This window comes from Lemur catta, chromosome 2 (genome assembly GCF_020740605.2).
Source record: "Lemur catta isolate mLemCat1 chromosome 2, mLemCat1.pri, whole genome shotgun sequence".
Lineage (NCBI taxonomy): Eukaryota > Metazoa > Chordata > Mammalia > Primates > Lemuridae > Lemur > Lemur catta.
The window spans coordinates 42,442,139-42,458,197 of NC_059129.1; the positions used below are offsets into that span (position 1 = coordinate 42,442,139).

At 47.1% G+C, this 16,059-nt stretch overlaps 1 protein-coding gene across 1 annotated transcript; it reads left to right on the forward strand.

Moving 5' to 3' along the window:
• The first annotated feature begins 2,830 nt into the window (after positions 1-2,830).
• On the forward strand, positions 2,831-4,063 carry LOC123631786 (nucleophosmin-like). Its single transcript, XM_045541774.1, has 3 exons — positions 2,831-2,947; positions 3,235-3,449; positions 3,530-4,063. Exons 1-3 carry the CDS (start codon positions 2,893-2,895, stop codon positions 3,725-3,727), a joined length of 468 nt encoding a protein of 155 aa, XP_045397730.1. The 5' UTR covers positions 2,831-2,892; the 3' UTR covers positions 3,728-4,063.
• Positions 4,064-16,059: the final 11,996 nt, after the last annotated feature.

Genomic DNA, 16,059 nt, shown 5'->3' on the forward strand with positions numbered 1-16,059 from the left:
ACTCCTGACCTTGAGAGATCCACCTGCCTCGGCCTCCCAGAGTGCTAGGATTACAGGTGCGCGCCCGGCCTGATCTTCTTTTAAGTTCACTGAATCTTTCCTCTGTCCTCTTCATTCTGCTATTAAGCCAATTTATTGAGTTTTCAATTTTGATTATTATATTTTAAGTCCTAAAATTTCTATTTGTTCTTCTTTATATCTTCTAGTTTTTACCAAGATTATTTTTTTTCATTTGTTTCAAGAGAGTTTATGAGTGCTTGTTGAAGCACTTATTTTTATTTTTTTGTATTTTTGTAGAGATGGAGTTTTGCTATGTTGCCCAGGCTGATCTTGAACTCCTAACCTCAAGCGATGCTCTTGCCTCGACCTTCCAAAATGCTGGGATTACAGACATGAACCACTGTCCCTGGCCAAAGCATTTTTAATATTTGCTTTAAAATAATTCTCTAAATATATGTCAGACAATTCCAACATCTAGGTCATCTTGGGTGTTGGTGTCTATTAATTTTCTTTTCTTATTCAGTTTGATATTTTCCTGATTCTTGGTATGACAAATGATTTTCAATTATATCTTGTACATTTTGGATAAGATGCTATGAGACTCTGGATCTTATTTTGACCTATTTTAGTAGGCATCCTCTGACCCTGCGGCCGTGGAGGATAGAGTGTGCTTCCTCACTGCTGTCAGGTGGGGGTAGATGTCCAGGTTCCTCACTTGGCCTCTGTTGCCACTTGCAGAGGCAGGGCACCTTGTTACTGCTAGGTGTGGTTGGGAGTTCAGGCTTCCCACTAGGTCTCTGCTGACAAACACTGGCTGAGAGAGGGTGAAGCACTTCATTCCTGCTCCTCACTTGGTCTCCAGACATTGGTTTTTAAAAAAAATTTTTTTTATTTCAACATATTACGGGGGTACAAATTTTTAGGTTATGTATAATGCCCTTGCCCCACCCAAGTCAGAGCTTCACGCGTGTTCATCCCCCAGACGGTGTGCATTGCACCCATTATGTGTGTATATACCCACCCGCCCTCCCTCCTCCCATCTGCCTGACACCCGATGAATGTTATTACTATATGTCCCCTTAAGTGTTGATCAGTTAATACCAATTTGATGGTGAGTACATGTGGTGCTTGTTTTTCCATTCTTGGGATACTTCACTTATTAGAATGGGTTCCAGCTTTATCCAAGATAATACAAGAGGTACTATAACACCATTGTTTTTTGTGGCTGAGTAGAACTCCATGATATACATATACCACATTTTATTAATCCACTCATGTATTGATGGGAACTTGGGTTGTTTCCACATCTTTGCAATTGTGAATTGTGCTGCTATAAACATTCTAGTGCAGATGTCTTTTTTTATAGAATGTCTTTTGTTCTAAAGCATGAAACTATAAGAATTTTAGAAGAAAATGTTGGAAAAACTCTTATAGACATTGGCCTGGGCAAAGAATTTATGAAGAAGACTCCAAAGGCAATCACAGCAACAACAAAAATAATTAAATGGGACCTGATCAAACTAAAAAGCTTCTGCACAGTCAAGGAAACTATCATGAGAGCAAACAGACAACCTACAGAATGGGAGAAAATATTCGCATGTTACACATCCGATAAAGGGCTGATAAATAGAATCTATATAGAACTCAGGAAAATCAGCAAAAAAAAATCAAACAACCCTATCAAAAAATGGGCAAAGGGCCAGGCATGGTGGCTCATGCCTTAATCCTAGCACTCTGGGAGGCTGAGGTGGGAGGATCACTCAAGGTCAGGAGTTCGAGACCAGCCTGAGCAACAGCGAGACCCGGTCTCTACTAAAAAAAGAAAGAAATTATCTGGACAGCTAAAAATATATATAGAAAAAATTGGCCGGGCATGGTGGCGCATGCCTGTAGTCCCAGCTACTCGGGAGGCTGAAGCAGTAGGATTGCTTGAGCCCAGGAGTTTGAGGTTGTTGTGAGCTAGGCTGACGCCACGGCACTCTGGCCCAGGTAACAGAGCAAGACTCTGTCTCAAAAAAAAAAAAAAAGTGGGCAAAGAACATGAACAGAAACTTTTCAAAAGAAGATAGACTAATGGCCAACAAACATACAAAAAAATGCTCAACATCTCGACCGGGCGTGGTGGCTCACACCTGTAATCCTAGCCCTCTGGGAGGCCGAGTTGGGTGGATCGCTCTAGGTCAGGAGTTCGAGACCAGCCTGAGCGAGACCTCGTCTCTACTAAAAATAGAAATAAATTATCTGGACAACTAAAATTATATATAGAAAAAATTAGCTGGGCACAGTGGCGCATGCCTGTAGTCCCAGCTACTCGGGAGGCTGAGGCAGTAGGATCGCTTGAGCCGAGGAGTTTGAGGTTGCTGTGAGCTAGGCTGACGCCATGGCACTCTAGCCTGGGCAACAAAGTGAGACTCTGTCTCAAAAAAAAAAAAAAAAAAAGTGCTCAACATCTCTAATCATCAGGGAAATGCAAATCAAAACCACAATGAGATATCACTTATCTCCAGTGAGAATGGCCTTTATCAAAAAGTCCCAAAACAATAAATGTTGGTGTGGATGCGGAGAGATAGGAACACTCGTACACTGCTGGTGGGGCTGCAAACTAGTACAACCTCTGTGGAAAGCAATATGGAGATACCACAAAGAAATACAAGTAGAACTACCATTTGATCCAGTGACCTTGTGATGAAGGGGGCTTTGGTAAGTCGCAACTTCCCACTTGATCTCTGATAGTATGCCAGCAGTGGGGAGAGGTATCCCAGCTGGGTAACGGTGGATGTCTAAACTGTGATGTCGCCCTGGTGTGATTCTGTCCTGCATGGCTGTTCTTTGGAGCAGTAGTTGTGTATCTCCATCCACTTTCTCTCCTACCTAAGTGCGTGCCACCACCCCATGGAAGATTCGATGGACATGAGCTCCCTGAGGCCCCAGAACTATCTTTTTGTTTGTGAACTAACACCGATAAAGATTATCACTTTAAGGTGGATAATGATGAAAATGAGCACCAGTTATCTTTAAGAACGGTCAGTTTAGAGGCTGGTGCAAAGGATGAATTGCATATTGTTGAAGCAGAGGCAATGAACGATGAAGGCAGTCCAATTAAAGTAACACTGGCAACTTTGAAAATGTCTGTACAGCCAACGGTTTCCCCTGGGGGCTTTGAAATAACACCACCGGTGGTCTTACGGTTGAAGTGTGGTTCAGGGCCTGTGCATATTAATGGGTAGCACTTAGTAGCTGTGGAAGAAGATGCAGAGTCAGAAGATGAAGAGGAGGAGGATGTGGCACTCTTAAGTATATCTGGAAAGCGATCTGCCCCTGGAGGTGGTACCAAGTTTCCACAGAAGAAAGTAAAACTTGCTGCTGATGAAGATGATCATGATGATAAAGATGGTGATGATGATTTTGATTATGAGGATACTGAAGAAAAAGCCCCAGTGAAGAAATCTGTATGAGATATTGCAGCCAAAAATGCACAGAAATCAAACCAGAATAGAAAAACTCAAAACCATCAACACCAAGATCAAAGGGTCAAGAATCCTTCAAAAAACAGGAAAAAACTCCTAAAACACCAAAAGAACCTAGTTCTGTAGAAGACATTAAGGCAAAAATGCAAGCAAGTATGGAAAAGGGCGGTTCTCATCCCAAAGTGGAAGCGAAGTTCATCAATTATGTGAAGAATTGCTTTCGGATGACTTACCAGGAGGCTATTCAAGATCTCTGGTAGTGGAGGAAGTCTCTTTAAGAAAATAGTTTAAACAGTTTGTTAAAGTTTTCCATCTTATTTCATTTCTACAACAGTTGATATCTGGCTGTCCTTTTTATAATGCAGAGTGAGAACTTTCCCTACCGTGTTTGATAAATGTTGTCCAGGTTCCATTGCCAAGAATGTGTTGTGCAAAATGCCTGTTTAGTTTTTAAAGATGGAATTCCACCCTTTGCTTGGTTTTAAGTATGTATGGAATGTTATGATAAGACATAGTAGTAGCAGTGGTCAGACATGGAAATGGCGGGGAGACAAAAATATATCTGTGAAATAAACTCAGTATTTTAATAAAGTAAAAAAAAAATAAACTGTGGTGTTTGAGCTCCCCACTTGGCCTTTGCTGGCAGATGTGGCGGGGAAAGTCTTTTTGTACGTGCTTTTTGCCAAGAGTAGAGCGATTATTGTCTAAAAGTTTTCTGTCTTTCCAGGATGTCCTTTGCTTGGTCCTTTGGCTAGAGACTTTTCTGGGATTTTTTTTTTTTTTTTTTTTTTTGTCTGTTGCTTGTGAAGTTTCCTGGTTGCTGGCTTTTTCAGCCTCCAGTCTCATATATACCAGGCAAAAACAAAACCCAGGAAACTCACCACTATGTTGGTCTTTGGGTCTTGAGATCCCTAGCCAGTCTACCTTCTTCTTTCTATCTTTCAGAATCTTTTTATGTTCATTTTTTATACAACCTCCAGGGTTGTAGCTATATTTAGCAGGAGGAATCAGAAGTACATCTACCTCATCTTGTCCTAGAACTGGAAGCCAGTTGGATAAGCCCTTAGATGTTCAACATAGACTTAACATATGACCCAGCAATTCCATTCCTAGGTATCTACCTAAGAAAAGGCTGGGCATGGTGGCTCACGCCTGTAATCCTAGCACTCTGGGAGGCCGAGGCTAGTGGATCGTTTGAGCTCAGGAGTTTGAGACCAGCCTGAGCAAGAGCGAGACCCTGTCTCTACTAAAAATAGAAAGAAATTAGATGGACAACTAAAAATATATATAGAAAAATTAGCCAGGCATGGTGGCACATGCCTGTAGTCACAGCTACTCGGGAGGCTGAGGCAGGAGGATTGCTTGAGCCCAGGAGTTTGAGGTTGCTGTGAGCTAGGCTGACACCACAGCACTGTAGCCCGGGCAACAGAATGAGACTCTGTCTCAAAAAAAAAAAAAAAAAAAAAAAGAAAAGAATAGAAAAGAAAAATAACAGCATATATCCACACAAATACTTGTACAAGAATTCATATTAGTATTATTCACAATAGTCATAAAGTAGAAACAACCCAAATATCCATCAATTGTGAATTGGTGAACAAAATAGTATATCCATGCAATGGAATATTATTCAGCAATAAAAGGAATGAAATACCGATACATGCTACAACATGGATGAACCTTGAACACATTTTGCTAAGTGAAAGAAGACAGACTCAAAAGACCACATATGACATGAATACAATTATGTGAAATGTCCACAATAGGCACATTTACAGAGACAGAATGATTAGTGGTTGTCTAGGACTGAGGGTTGGAATGGGGCATAAGTACAAATGAGCATAAGATTTCTTTTTCGGGTGATGAAAATGTTCTAAAATTATATTGTGGTGATATGATAGTTTTACAACTCTATAAATATACTACGTTATATTATTTTCATCATAAATATTTCAGTATCTCCAGAAGATAAAGGCTCTTAAAAAACCACCACAATATTATTATTGTTTCTGAAAAATTTGCAATAATTCATTTTTTTATTTCAAAATATTACCGGGGTACCAATTTTTGGTTACATGTATTGCTTTTTTTTTAAAATTTAAAATAGGGGTGGGGGTTGTGAGGAGGGGTGATCGGTTGCCTTTTGTTGTTGAGACAGAGTTTCAACTCCATTGCCTTGGATAGAGTGCAGTGGCGTCGTTGTAGCTCACTGCAATCTGTAACTCCTGGGTTCAAACGATCCTTCTGCCTTAGCCTCCGGGGTAGCTGGGACTACAGGCGTGCTGCAACGCCCAGCTGGTTTTATTTTTTCCGCTTTCCTTTTGGTAGAGATGAGATCTCATTCTTGCTCAGGCTGGGTCCGTGGGGACTTTATAATCGGGAACCGCGGCAACGTTGATTGGCTTCTCTAGAAACTGGACTCCCAATGGGAGTGAGAACTGGCGACGCGTCATCAGTATCCGGGAAGAAGAACCTGACTCGGGTTGGGACAGGGAGAAGTGAAACTCCGGACAGATGGGGAATCCCCAGCGCTGAGCTCCCCGCCCCGGACGCCGCCCTCGGGACCGAGACCCTGAGAGCCACGCCCGGGGCCCTGCGACATTGCCCTGACCCTCTCCTCCTGCGCGGAGCGACGTTTGTCACACTGTCTCCCTAAGTCCCGGCCCAGGGGCTGTCAGAGGAAACCAGGGACAGACCCCCAGGCTGGCCCAGCCCTGCCCCTTCACTTCCCGCCCTGAATCCCTCTCCCTGAACTGGACTCCCTGCCTCCTACTCCTTTCCTCTCCGCCTGGACTCTTCTAGAAGGAAACTCACCCCAGGGCACTTGATGCCAGAGTGAGCTCGCCCTGCGACTGGAGATGTAGAGAGGGTGGTTTTCTCTTAAAACCTGGAGGCCTTGTGTCTGAACGCACCAGATGGAGATTCCCATAGAGACCCGTTTCCTTTTTGTTTATTAACTAGGGTGGGCAGCGCAATCTTGGTGACCCCTGGAAGATCAGGAATCTAAGGTGTAAAAGAAGTGAATTTGGCCCCTCGATATATAAAAATGTGTCTAAACGCGTTACGGTTACACTCACAACGCTCCCAAGTTTTACTCTCCCAGACGATGTGTCTTGGACTCTGAGTTGTTGTATTTTAAAATTGTCCTCGTTCTACAGCCCTGAGTCTGTGTGTGAGAGTCCAGGACATCCCCTCATAGAAAGAAGCACAATTTGTTACTGTCTGTTTCACCCAGGAGTTGTAGAACTTTAATCACTTCAAAGCTGCACGTGCTCAGTCAGAATGTTCTTCTCCAGTGCTCAGGCCTTGCCTGTTTTCATGAGTTATTCACATCTAAGCTGTGTGCATATTTTGGGGGACACTGGTATTTTTTTTTAACCTGATTAACTTTTAGGAGGCAATTAGCTTTTAGGCAGCTCCACAAATGTATTAGTTACCAAATGCAAACAACGCCCTGCTGGGCTCTGTAGATATGTGTATTCAAAATCTATAACACGCTGGGTTCAAATCTGAGAATTCCAGCTGCTTTACAACTCTCTCCCTCTGCTCCTGTTCCTCAGCTCCTGCTTCTCCAGCCCTTCCCTCTGTCCCTCTCATCCCACAGGCCCCTTCTCCCCTTAGTCCCACCGCCTCTCACTCCTGACCTGTGGCGCTAGCACTGTCCCCTCACCTGCTGCCCACAGTGTCCTCCCCACAGTGGTCAGCAGTCCTGCTAATGAGAGTCAGATTCTGTCATTTCTTCACTTAAAATGCTCCCATGCGTTGGTTTCACTCTTGCGAAGCCTCTGGAATGTAAGGCATGTGGGCACTGGGGCTTTGGGCTGTTTTGGTCAAAGTTGTAACCCCAATATGTAAAGAGGAACCTGGTACAAAGTAGGCACTAAATTAATCTTTGCTGAATGAGTGAACAAAACATGATTGTAGTATAATTTAATCACATAAAAATCATAAACTGAAAAATACCAAAAAATTTAGGAAAGATTTTATTTAATGCAGCTAATTGCATATCAGTTAATAAATTCATTCTGGTGAAAAAATGTTATGTGCTTATCTATGATCCTGTGTATTAATTTCCTGTTACTTACATAACAAATTACCACAAATTTATTGGCTTTAAACCACACCCATTTATTTGTTTACTGTTTCTTAGTCAGAAATCTGGGCATGGTGTGGATGGGTTCATTCTCTGTTCAGGGCTTCACAAAGCTGTGTCCTCGTCTTGAGACTGGGTCCTCCCCCAAGCTTATATGGAACCTGTGGGCAGAGTTCAGTTTCTGGCGTTGTAGGACTGCAGTACTTGTTTCTTTGCCAGCTGTCAGGGTGGAGGGTGAGGAGGGCTGCTTCCAATTCCTGGTGCCCCCAGCAGTCCCTGCCACATGGCCTCTCCACTTTCAAAGCCCAGAGTGAAGAAAATCCCTCACACTGAGTCCCTCTCACGCTGGGAATCTCATTCCCAGGAGGAACCCAATCATTTAAGAGCTCACCTGATTAGGACAGTCCAATCCAGGATAATCCCTTGTCCTAATGTCAATTGATTTGGGACCTTAATTGTACATGCAAATCCCTTCACAGTAGCACCTACACTAGTGGTGACTGAATAACTGGGGGAAGGTGAATAAGCAGGGGGTTGCTATTGGGGGACATGACAGAATCAGCCTAGCATGGCCCGGATCTTCCTTTTGTGTTCATAGGGTCATAGTTGGAAATTGAAGTTCAAATAAATGGATTGTTGTAAATCATAACAAAATGTATTTTATTTAGCAATGGAAATTCTTCTGAAATCTCAAAACCAAATGACATGTTTAGGAAAGTGCAGTAATTCATTCTTTCTTTGGAAGCTGTATTAGTTATCTACTGCTGTGAAATGTATTACCTAAACTTAGCAGCTGAAAATAACAATTATTTATCATTTCCCACAGTTTCTGATGGTCAGGAATCCAGGATAGGTTTCCCTGAGTGCTCCTGGCTCGGGGCCTCTCACAGGGCTGCTGCAGTCCAGCTGCCAGCCAGGGCAGTGTCACTGAGGGCTGGACTGGGGTGGGGGTTCCATGAAACGCGGCTCACTCACGTGGCTGCCGGAAGGGGCCTCAGCTGCTTGTTGGCTGGTCCCAGGAGGGCTCAGTTCCTCACACGGACCTTTGCACGGGGCTGCGTACGACACAGCAGGGGTCTCCCCAGAGCTCGTGACCCCAGAGAGGGAGAGCCAAGGTGGAAGCCACAGTGAGCTTTGTCCTACACCAGAGTCACAAACTATTACATCAGCGTTGCTCTGTCAGTCAGAAGTGAACCATTAAGTCCAGGCCACACTCACAGGGAGGGAATTGAGCTGCACCTCTGGGAGGGAGGAGTAACAAATAATTTGCATACATGTTAAAAGCAATATTAAAGTGATTGTTTCAGGATTTTGTAAATCAAATGCTTTTTTCCTCTGATTATTTTTCTTTAATGCTTTAAACTTCTTTTTTCAAAGTAATATTGAAGGTTTGAGACATCACAGAGCACTGGGTGCTGCATAGGAAGTTTGAGACAGAGAAGGGAGATACGACAATATCTCTAACATTTTCATGCAAATGCCTTTAATAATAATGTTCTCTTCCATAAGTTGCTACAAAGTTGAGAACATACAGTTGCTGGATCCAAGAGTTCCAAGACTTCAGTGCCATAACAATAATGCCTTTAAATAAAAACTATCTTTGTTTTTTCTAAGAAGATTCCGAGCTGGGCACAGTGGCTCACACTTACAATCCCTGGGACTTGGGAGGCTATAGCTGGAGGATCACCTGAGGCCTGCAGTTCCACACCCACCTGGACAACATAGCAACTCCCTGTCTCTAAAAAAAAAAGAAAGAAAGAACATACAAAAAATTTTAAAATAGTTTGTTAAGAATGCCAAGACCACGACCTGTAATCCTAGCACTCTGGGAGGCTGAGGCAGGAGGATTGCTTGAGCTCAGGAGTTTGGGACCAGCCTGAGCAAGAGTGAGAGCTGTCTGTCCTAAAAATAGAAAAATTAGCTGGGTGTCATGGTGGCATGCGCCTGTAGTCCCAGCTGCTCGGGAGGCTGAGGCAGTAGGATTGCTTGAGTCCAGGAGTTGGAGGTTGCACTGACCTACAATGACACCACTGTACTCTATCCAGGGCAACAGAGTAAGACTCTGTCTCAAAAAATAAAATGCCCCAAATGCTGATTTTTTACTCAAACATCATCTTCAAAAATATTTGCCTAGGCCGGGCGCTGTGGCTCACTCCTGTAATCCTAGCACTCTGGGAGGCTGAGGTGAGAGCATTGCTCGAGGTCAGGAGTTCGAGACCAGCCTGAGCAAGAGCAAGACCCCCGTCTCTACTAAAAATAGAAAGAAATTAGCTAGACAACTAAAAATATATGGAAAAAAATTAGAGGGGCATGGTGGCGCATGCCTGTAGTCCCAGCTACTAGGGAGGCTGAGGCAGGAGGATTGCTTGAGCCCAGGAGTTTGAGGTTGCTCTGAGCTAGGCTGACGCCACGGCACTCTATCTAGCCTGGGCAAGAGTGAGACTCTGTCTCAAAAAAAAAAAATTTTTTTTGCCTAATCGAATTGCCTTTTAGTTAGAAAAATGTGAGTTTCAAACCTCATTCTACATACCTAGCTTAGCACAGTGACAACAATTTTGGTTTGATGCAGGAGGCAGAAATGATTAACTCCAATCTAGCAACTAGGTTTTTTGAAAACTAGCTATTCTCTGGGCATCCTATAAGTTTAATATCCTTCATGGTGTTTTCTAATGAGATGAGGGTCAGAGTGATTCGGACACCACGTGATTCTCAAAAAGCACTGTGATCATGTGCTTCTAAAGTTTTTTCTAAAGCAGCTCTATTGTGTTTTCCATTCATATTTTCTATTCCATCCCTGGTTATTCTATTTTTTAAATCACTCCTAGAAAGATAGTGATTAATCTTTTATAATGTTTCCCTGTTTAATTTATTTTGATCAACAATGTGTTTTTCTAATTCTGTAAAAGTTTAATTCAGTTGCATGTTTGGTAAAATGTAAGTGACACATCAAATCCTTTGTGAGATGGAATTGCCTTGCTCATCAGATTGAACACTGGGTACCAGGGGATCCACAGAGGTGCCAGTGAGCCAAGGACCAAATGACCTATTTCTAGCCAGGTCTATTTTCATGGCGTCCTGGTCCTCTCTGTCATGTGGCTCATTACAATTGGCTGTGCCTTTGTTCCGACGTGAGTAGTTCTTGCAAAGGATCCTTGCAATGAATTTTGCTATTTTCTTTTCTCTTTCATTTTAAAAAATTAATCAGAAGTACATCTGAAGCTGCAGTTTGAAGAATTCCAGTTCAAGGAGTTATGATGAAGTAATTGCCTGGGCTCCCGCCACTGGCAAAGAAACAGAACCTATGAAGCCGCCATGGGCTGCTGCCCAATCCTGACCCAGAAAGAGCCTCCGAGTCTTCATTTCTCTAAAGATTTTTATAATAAGTGTCTAGATCCCCAAACCAAATATTTGTTAGTCTTGCTTGTTTTTAAACTTCCTCTGCACTGAACTCATACTTCATGTATTCTTCTGTGACACTCACTGCACATAAGAGAGTTATCCCTGATGTGGGAGGCTGTCATTCATTTTTACTGCTGAAGGTTTACATTTTGTAATTATACCACAATTTTGCTACTTTTCTGTTGTTGATTTCAGGTCTTGCCAGAAACATTGGTGTACGTGTCTCCTGCACATGTACAGGGCACATAGGCAAGGACGTCCCCAGAGTATATATATAATCAGGAGGAGGATGGTGGGATAAGGCTAGGTCATCGTCCCCTCCCTGCTCACTGCTCAGGAGTCACAGCGCTGATGGTCGTGGAGATCCCTGGCTGTCTTCATTGCTCCTATGGATAACACCCCCCTCGTGAAACCTAGGGCTGGTCTCTGAGACATCTTGCAGGCCCTGCGTTATGGTGGACCGACTGGCCCCACCAGACCAGTGGCCTGTACCCAGGAACTGTCCCCACTGATCTTGTGACCCCGCCCAGGAACTGACTCAGCGTAAGCAGACAATTTCTATACCCCGCGCTCTCCCCAAACCCAACCAACCAGCAATACCGATCCCCTGGCCCCCCATCCACCAACTACCTTTAAAAACCCTGGCCCCCAAAATCTTGGGGAGACAGATCTGAGAACCTTCTGCTGTGTCCTCACGTGGCGCTCTGTGACACTGACTCTCTCCCTGCTGCAGCCCCTGCTGTCTCAGTGCATTGGCTTTTCTCTGTGCAGCAGGCAATGCAGCCAGTCGGGTGGTCACAGCCTGACCTCCCGATCTCTTTACCACGTGAGGAGACAGCAAGAAGGCAGCTCCTGCCGGGCAGGAAAATCCCTCACCAGGAACCGAATCTGCTGGCACCCTGGTCTCAGACTTCCAGCCTCCTGAACTGTGAGAAGTAAATTTCTGTTGCCTGAGCCACCCAGTCCCTGGTCTTTGTTACAGAGGCCTGAGCTGACAGTCCAACCCCCACAACTAACAACAGTCACCCTCCTTTCCAGTCTCAGACCTGCTTTAAGGCATTCTGGTCACAGCGGTTATTCACCCATGTAACAGGTATTCAGTGAGTGTCTCTGTGCCAGGCAGTGTCCTAGGCCTGGGGATCATTTAACCAGAGAGACACACACCTGCTCCTTGATGCTGACACTCTGACAGGAAGACAGACAATGAATACACACATAGTGACAGGAGCAGACTAGATGGTGTGTTCTGCTAATCCATCGCTGGGTAACAAATAGTCTTAGAACTACAGCCTTTCTGTTACCTCTCATTCTGTGGGTTGACTGGGCTCAGCCGGGCAGCTCTTCTGCTCCACGTGACATAGGCTGGGGCTGCCGTCACCTGGAGCCCGACTGGCCCGGGACATTCACGAGGGCTCCCTTCCAGGACTGCAGTCGGTGCTGGCTGTGGTCCGGGACTCCCCGGGGCTGTGAGCTGGGTGGCCTGGGTTCTCCCCAACCTGCTGCTCCTGTGGCCTGGCTGCTCCTGGCTGCACACCTGGGGTCCAGGAGGGGGTGTTTCAAGCAGCCAAGTGAGAACCACAGGCACCTTATGTCAGAACCTCAGAAGTCAGGCAGTGCCACTTTCCCCACGTTGCAGTCACCAAAGGCACTTGCAGACCCAGGGGAGGGGGGTTAGACCCAGGTCTTGACGGGGGATGACCAGGTCACATTGCTAAGGAGCATGTGGGATGGGAACATGGCTGAGGCCATCTTGGGATAAAGACTTTTTTTTTTTCTTTTCTGGTGCCTTCCTCTGCCTTCAAAGCCAGTAACAGTGGATTGAATCCTTCTCACATTGTGTCACTCTGACCTCTAACTCTGCCTCTCCCTTTCACTCTTAGGCCCTTGTGATTACACTGGGCCAACAGCACAGTCCAGGGTAATCTCCCTATTTTACAGTCAGCTGTGGTTGTTTTTCCACTGAAGTGGGAACAAGTCAGCTAATGGGGAACGTGAGGTCTCTGGCCTCATGTAAAGGTGTTTCAGTTCCCAACTGGGAGAACCACTGACCTCTAGGAAGGTCTCCTTGCCTGGTCCCTGGACCCTCCCCTGTGGCAGAGGCCATATTCCCGCCCACTCCAGAGTGACGTCCCAGATGGCAAGCTGGGCAGCAGCTGTCACTCTCTAGCAATCCCAACTCCTGAGGCAGGTTTTCCTGTCTCAGCACCTTCCTTCTCTCAGATGTTCAAAGCTGGGACTGTCCACTCCCTTCTGAGCCACCTGTGCCCACGGGCCTGGGGCTGTGCCCTCCACTCTCAATAGGACACCCCTAGAACACTCTGCAGGAAGCTGACATCTACACACAGGCTTGCACACGCCCTGGGTGCGCACAGGGCTTTGGTTCTGTCCAGGAGGAGTGGAGGGAGGCTCACCAGTCCAACAAAGCTTGGCACCTGTGCCAGTGTCATGCATCAGGAACGCAGGTTACAAGTGATACAAAGTCACCAGACTAGCAGAGCAGGCAAACCCCTCCGACATGCCGTGCAGAACAGGGACAAGAAGCAAGGTCATTCTGCGCCAGCAAGAAGAGAGGAAAAGGGAACAGAAAGGAAATCATACCTGAGCCCGGGCAGCGAGTGTGAGCTTTGAAGTCAGGTGGACCTGCGCTCAACCTTCCAGGCTCTTCCCCAACCAGCTGTGGAGCTCTGAGCACATGTGGCCCGGAGCTGGCCCAACAGACACCTGGCGAACGAGCGAGCGCTGCATGAGACCACCTGAGTCAGGTTCCTGCTCTGCAGACCAGTGCTGTAATTCCTCCCTTGCTCAGTGGACGGGAATAAGAGAGCAAAGATACGGTGCTGAGAGAAACAGGAGCAGGCCCTGGGGTAGGCTGGCACGTCCTCAGCACGTTCTGCCTAAACTGGCAGGGACACTTTTTGCATCAGGGTCAGGAGTTGTTCTGGACTCTGGGGCCAGGCTGGGTGGGAGAAGGGGGCAGCAGAGTGGGCGGGGGGGGGGGTCCTGGGCAGGGCCGGGCACTGAAGGAGGCCAAGGCCTGGAGGGAGCCTGTTCCTGGTGGCTGTTGGTAGCTCAGACACCTCCCTGCCTTGCCTGCCCTGGTCCCCCCACTGCCCTGGCTCTCTCGGGACTGTTGCCTTTGCCTTGTCCTGCCCTCCTGGTCCCTGGTACCCCAGGGCTCCCAGGGGTGCTGCTCCCAGAGCCCCAGGGTATGCACGGAAGAGAAGACCAGCTCCAGGGGCAGTGGGAAGATGAGGTCCCCTCCCAGGGTAAGTGGCACCAAGGGTGGGGGCAGATGGCATGAGAAGAATTTATACTGGGGGGGTCCCCTCTATCCCACCCTGCACCCCCCACCCCTGCAGCTCCAGGCCTAGTCCCAACTCTCAGCTCCCAGCGCCGGCCCCACCCCCACCCCAGTCCAGACCTCAGGGGTCCCCCTCCCCCACCCTCTCCCTCCACAGCAGCACAGTCCACAGGGTCCTTGCGCAGGAACCCTCTCATCTGACAGGCAGGACCCCACCCCCTTAGCCCCGTCCCGAGGGTGGTTCTGGGTGGTGCCTCCTGAGGAGCTCCTGTCTCCAGCCCCCCAAATCCCCCAGGGTGACGCGTGGGTGTGAGAGCATTGAGGTGCTATCAGTCTCCAGTGTGTCTGCACACGTGTGTGTGTGTCTGTGAGTGTGCATGAGAGTGTGAGTGTGTGTGTGTGAGTGTGCGTGTGTGGGTGTGAGTGTGAGTGCATGAGCGTGTGTGTGAGTGTGTGTGAGTGTGTGTGCAAGTGTGTGAGTGTGTTTGTGAGTGTGTGTGTGCATGAGTGTGTTTGTGTGTGTGTGCAAGAGTGTGAGTATGAGTGTGCATGAGTGTGAGTGTGAGTGTGTGAGTATGTGTGTGTGTCAGAGTGTGTGAGTGTGTTTGTATGTGAGTGTGTGAGTTAGTGTGTGTGAGAGTGTGTGTGTGTGTTTGTGAGTTTGAGTGTGTGCCTGTGTGTGCATGAGTGTGTTTGTGAGTGTGAGTGTGTGTATGTGTATGTGTGAGTGTGTGTATGTGTGTACGAGTGTGTGTATGTGTGTGTGAGTGTGTTTGTGAGTGTGAGTGTGTGAGTGTGAGTGTGTGTGTTTGTATGAATGTGTGTGTGTGAGAGTGTGAGTGTGTGTGTTTGTGAGTGTGTGAGTGTGTGTATGTGTGTACGAGTGTGTGTATGTGTGTGTGTTTGTGAGTGTGTGTGAGTGTGTGTGTGTGTATGTGTGTGTGTGTTTGTATGAATGTGTGAGTGTGTGTGAGAGTGAGTGTGTGTGTTTGTGAGTGTATGTGTGTGTGAGTGTGTGTGAGTGTGTGAGTGTGAGTGTGTGAGTGTGTGAATGTGTGAGTGTGTGTGAGAGTGAGTGTGTGTGAGTGTGTGTGAGTGTGTGTGAGTGAGTGTGTGTGAGTGTGAGTGTGAGTGTGTGTGTGAGTGTGTGTGCGTGTGCACGTGTGTGCATGTGCACGTGTGTGCGTGTGTGTGAATGTGTGAGTGTGTGTGAGTGTGAGTGTGTGAGTGAGTGTGTGAGTGAGTGTGTGTGTGTGAGTGTGAGTGTGTGAGTGTGTGTGTGAGTGTGAGCAGAAGCACCTGCCTCTGCCCAGGCTGCGCTGGGGTCGGGCGGCGGACGTGTCACAGCTGCTTTCCTCGCTCTCCCAGATTCCACCTCAGGGCACGCTGGGTGATTGGTCGTCACCTCAGGGCACGCTGGGTGATTGGTCGTCACCTCAGGGCACGCTGGGTGATTGGTCGTCTAGGTTTGTGTCCTACAGATACGTGAAAAGCAGCGACGATGCGTGCAGCGTGGGGCAAGGAGAGCCGCAGCCCCGCTGTCTGAACCCTCACCCCGTGCACGTGCCCTGGAGCGCGAGGCGCAGAGGAGCCCCCGGTGCTGCTGGGGGAGGGGGCCGCAGTGCGGCGCGTGGCCCCGGCCCTGACCCGGACAGGGTCCTGTCACAGTGGGTTTGTTGGGATCTGCAGCCAAACCCAGTGTAAACGCTGCCGGAGACGAAGTACCAAACACCAGATGATCGGCGTGTGCTCAGGGAAAAGCTGGGAAGGCCTTAGCGGGGGTTTAGGAGGACAGAACT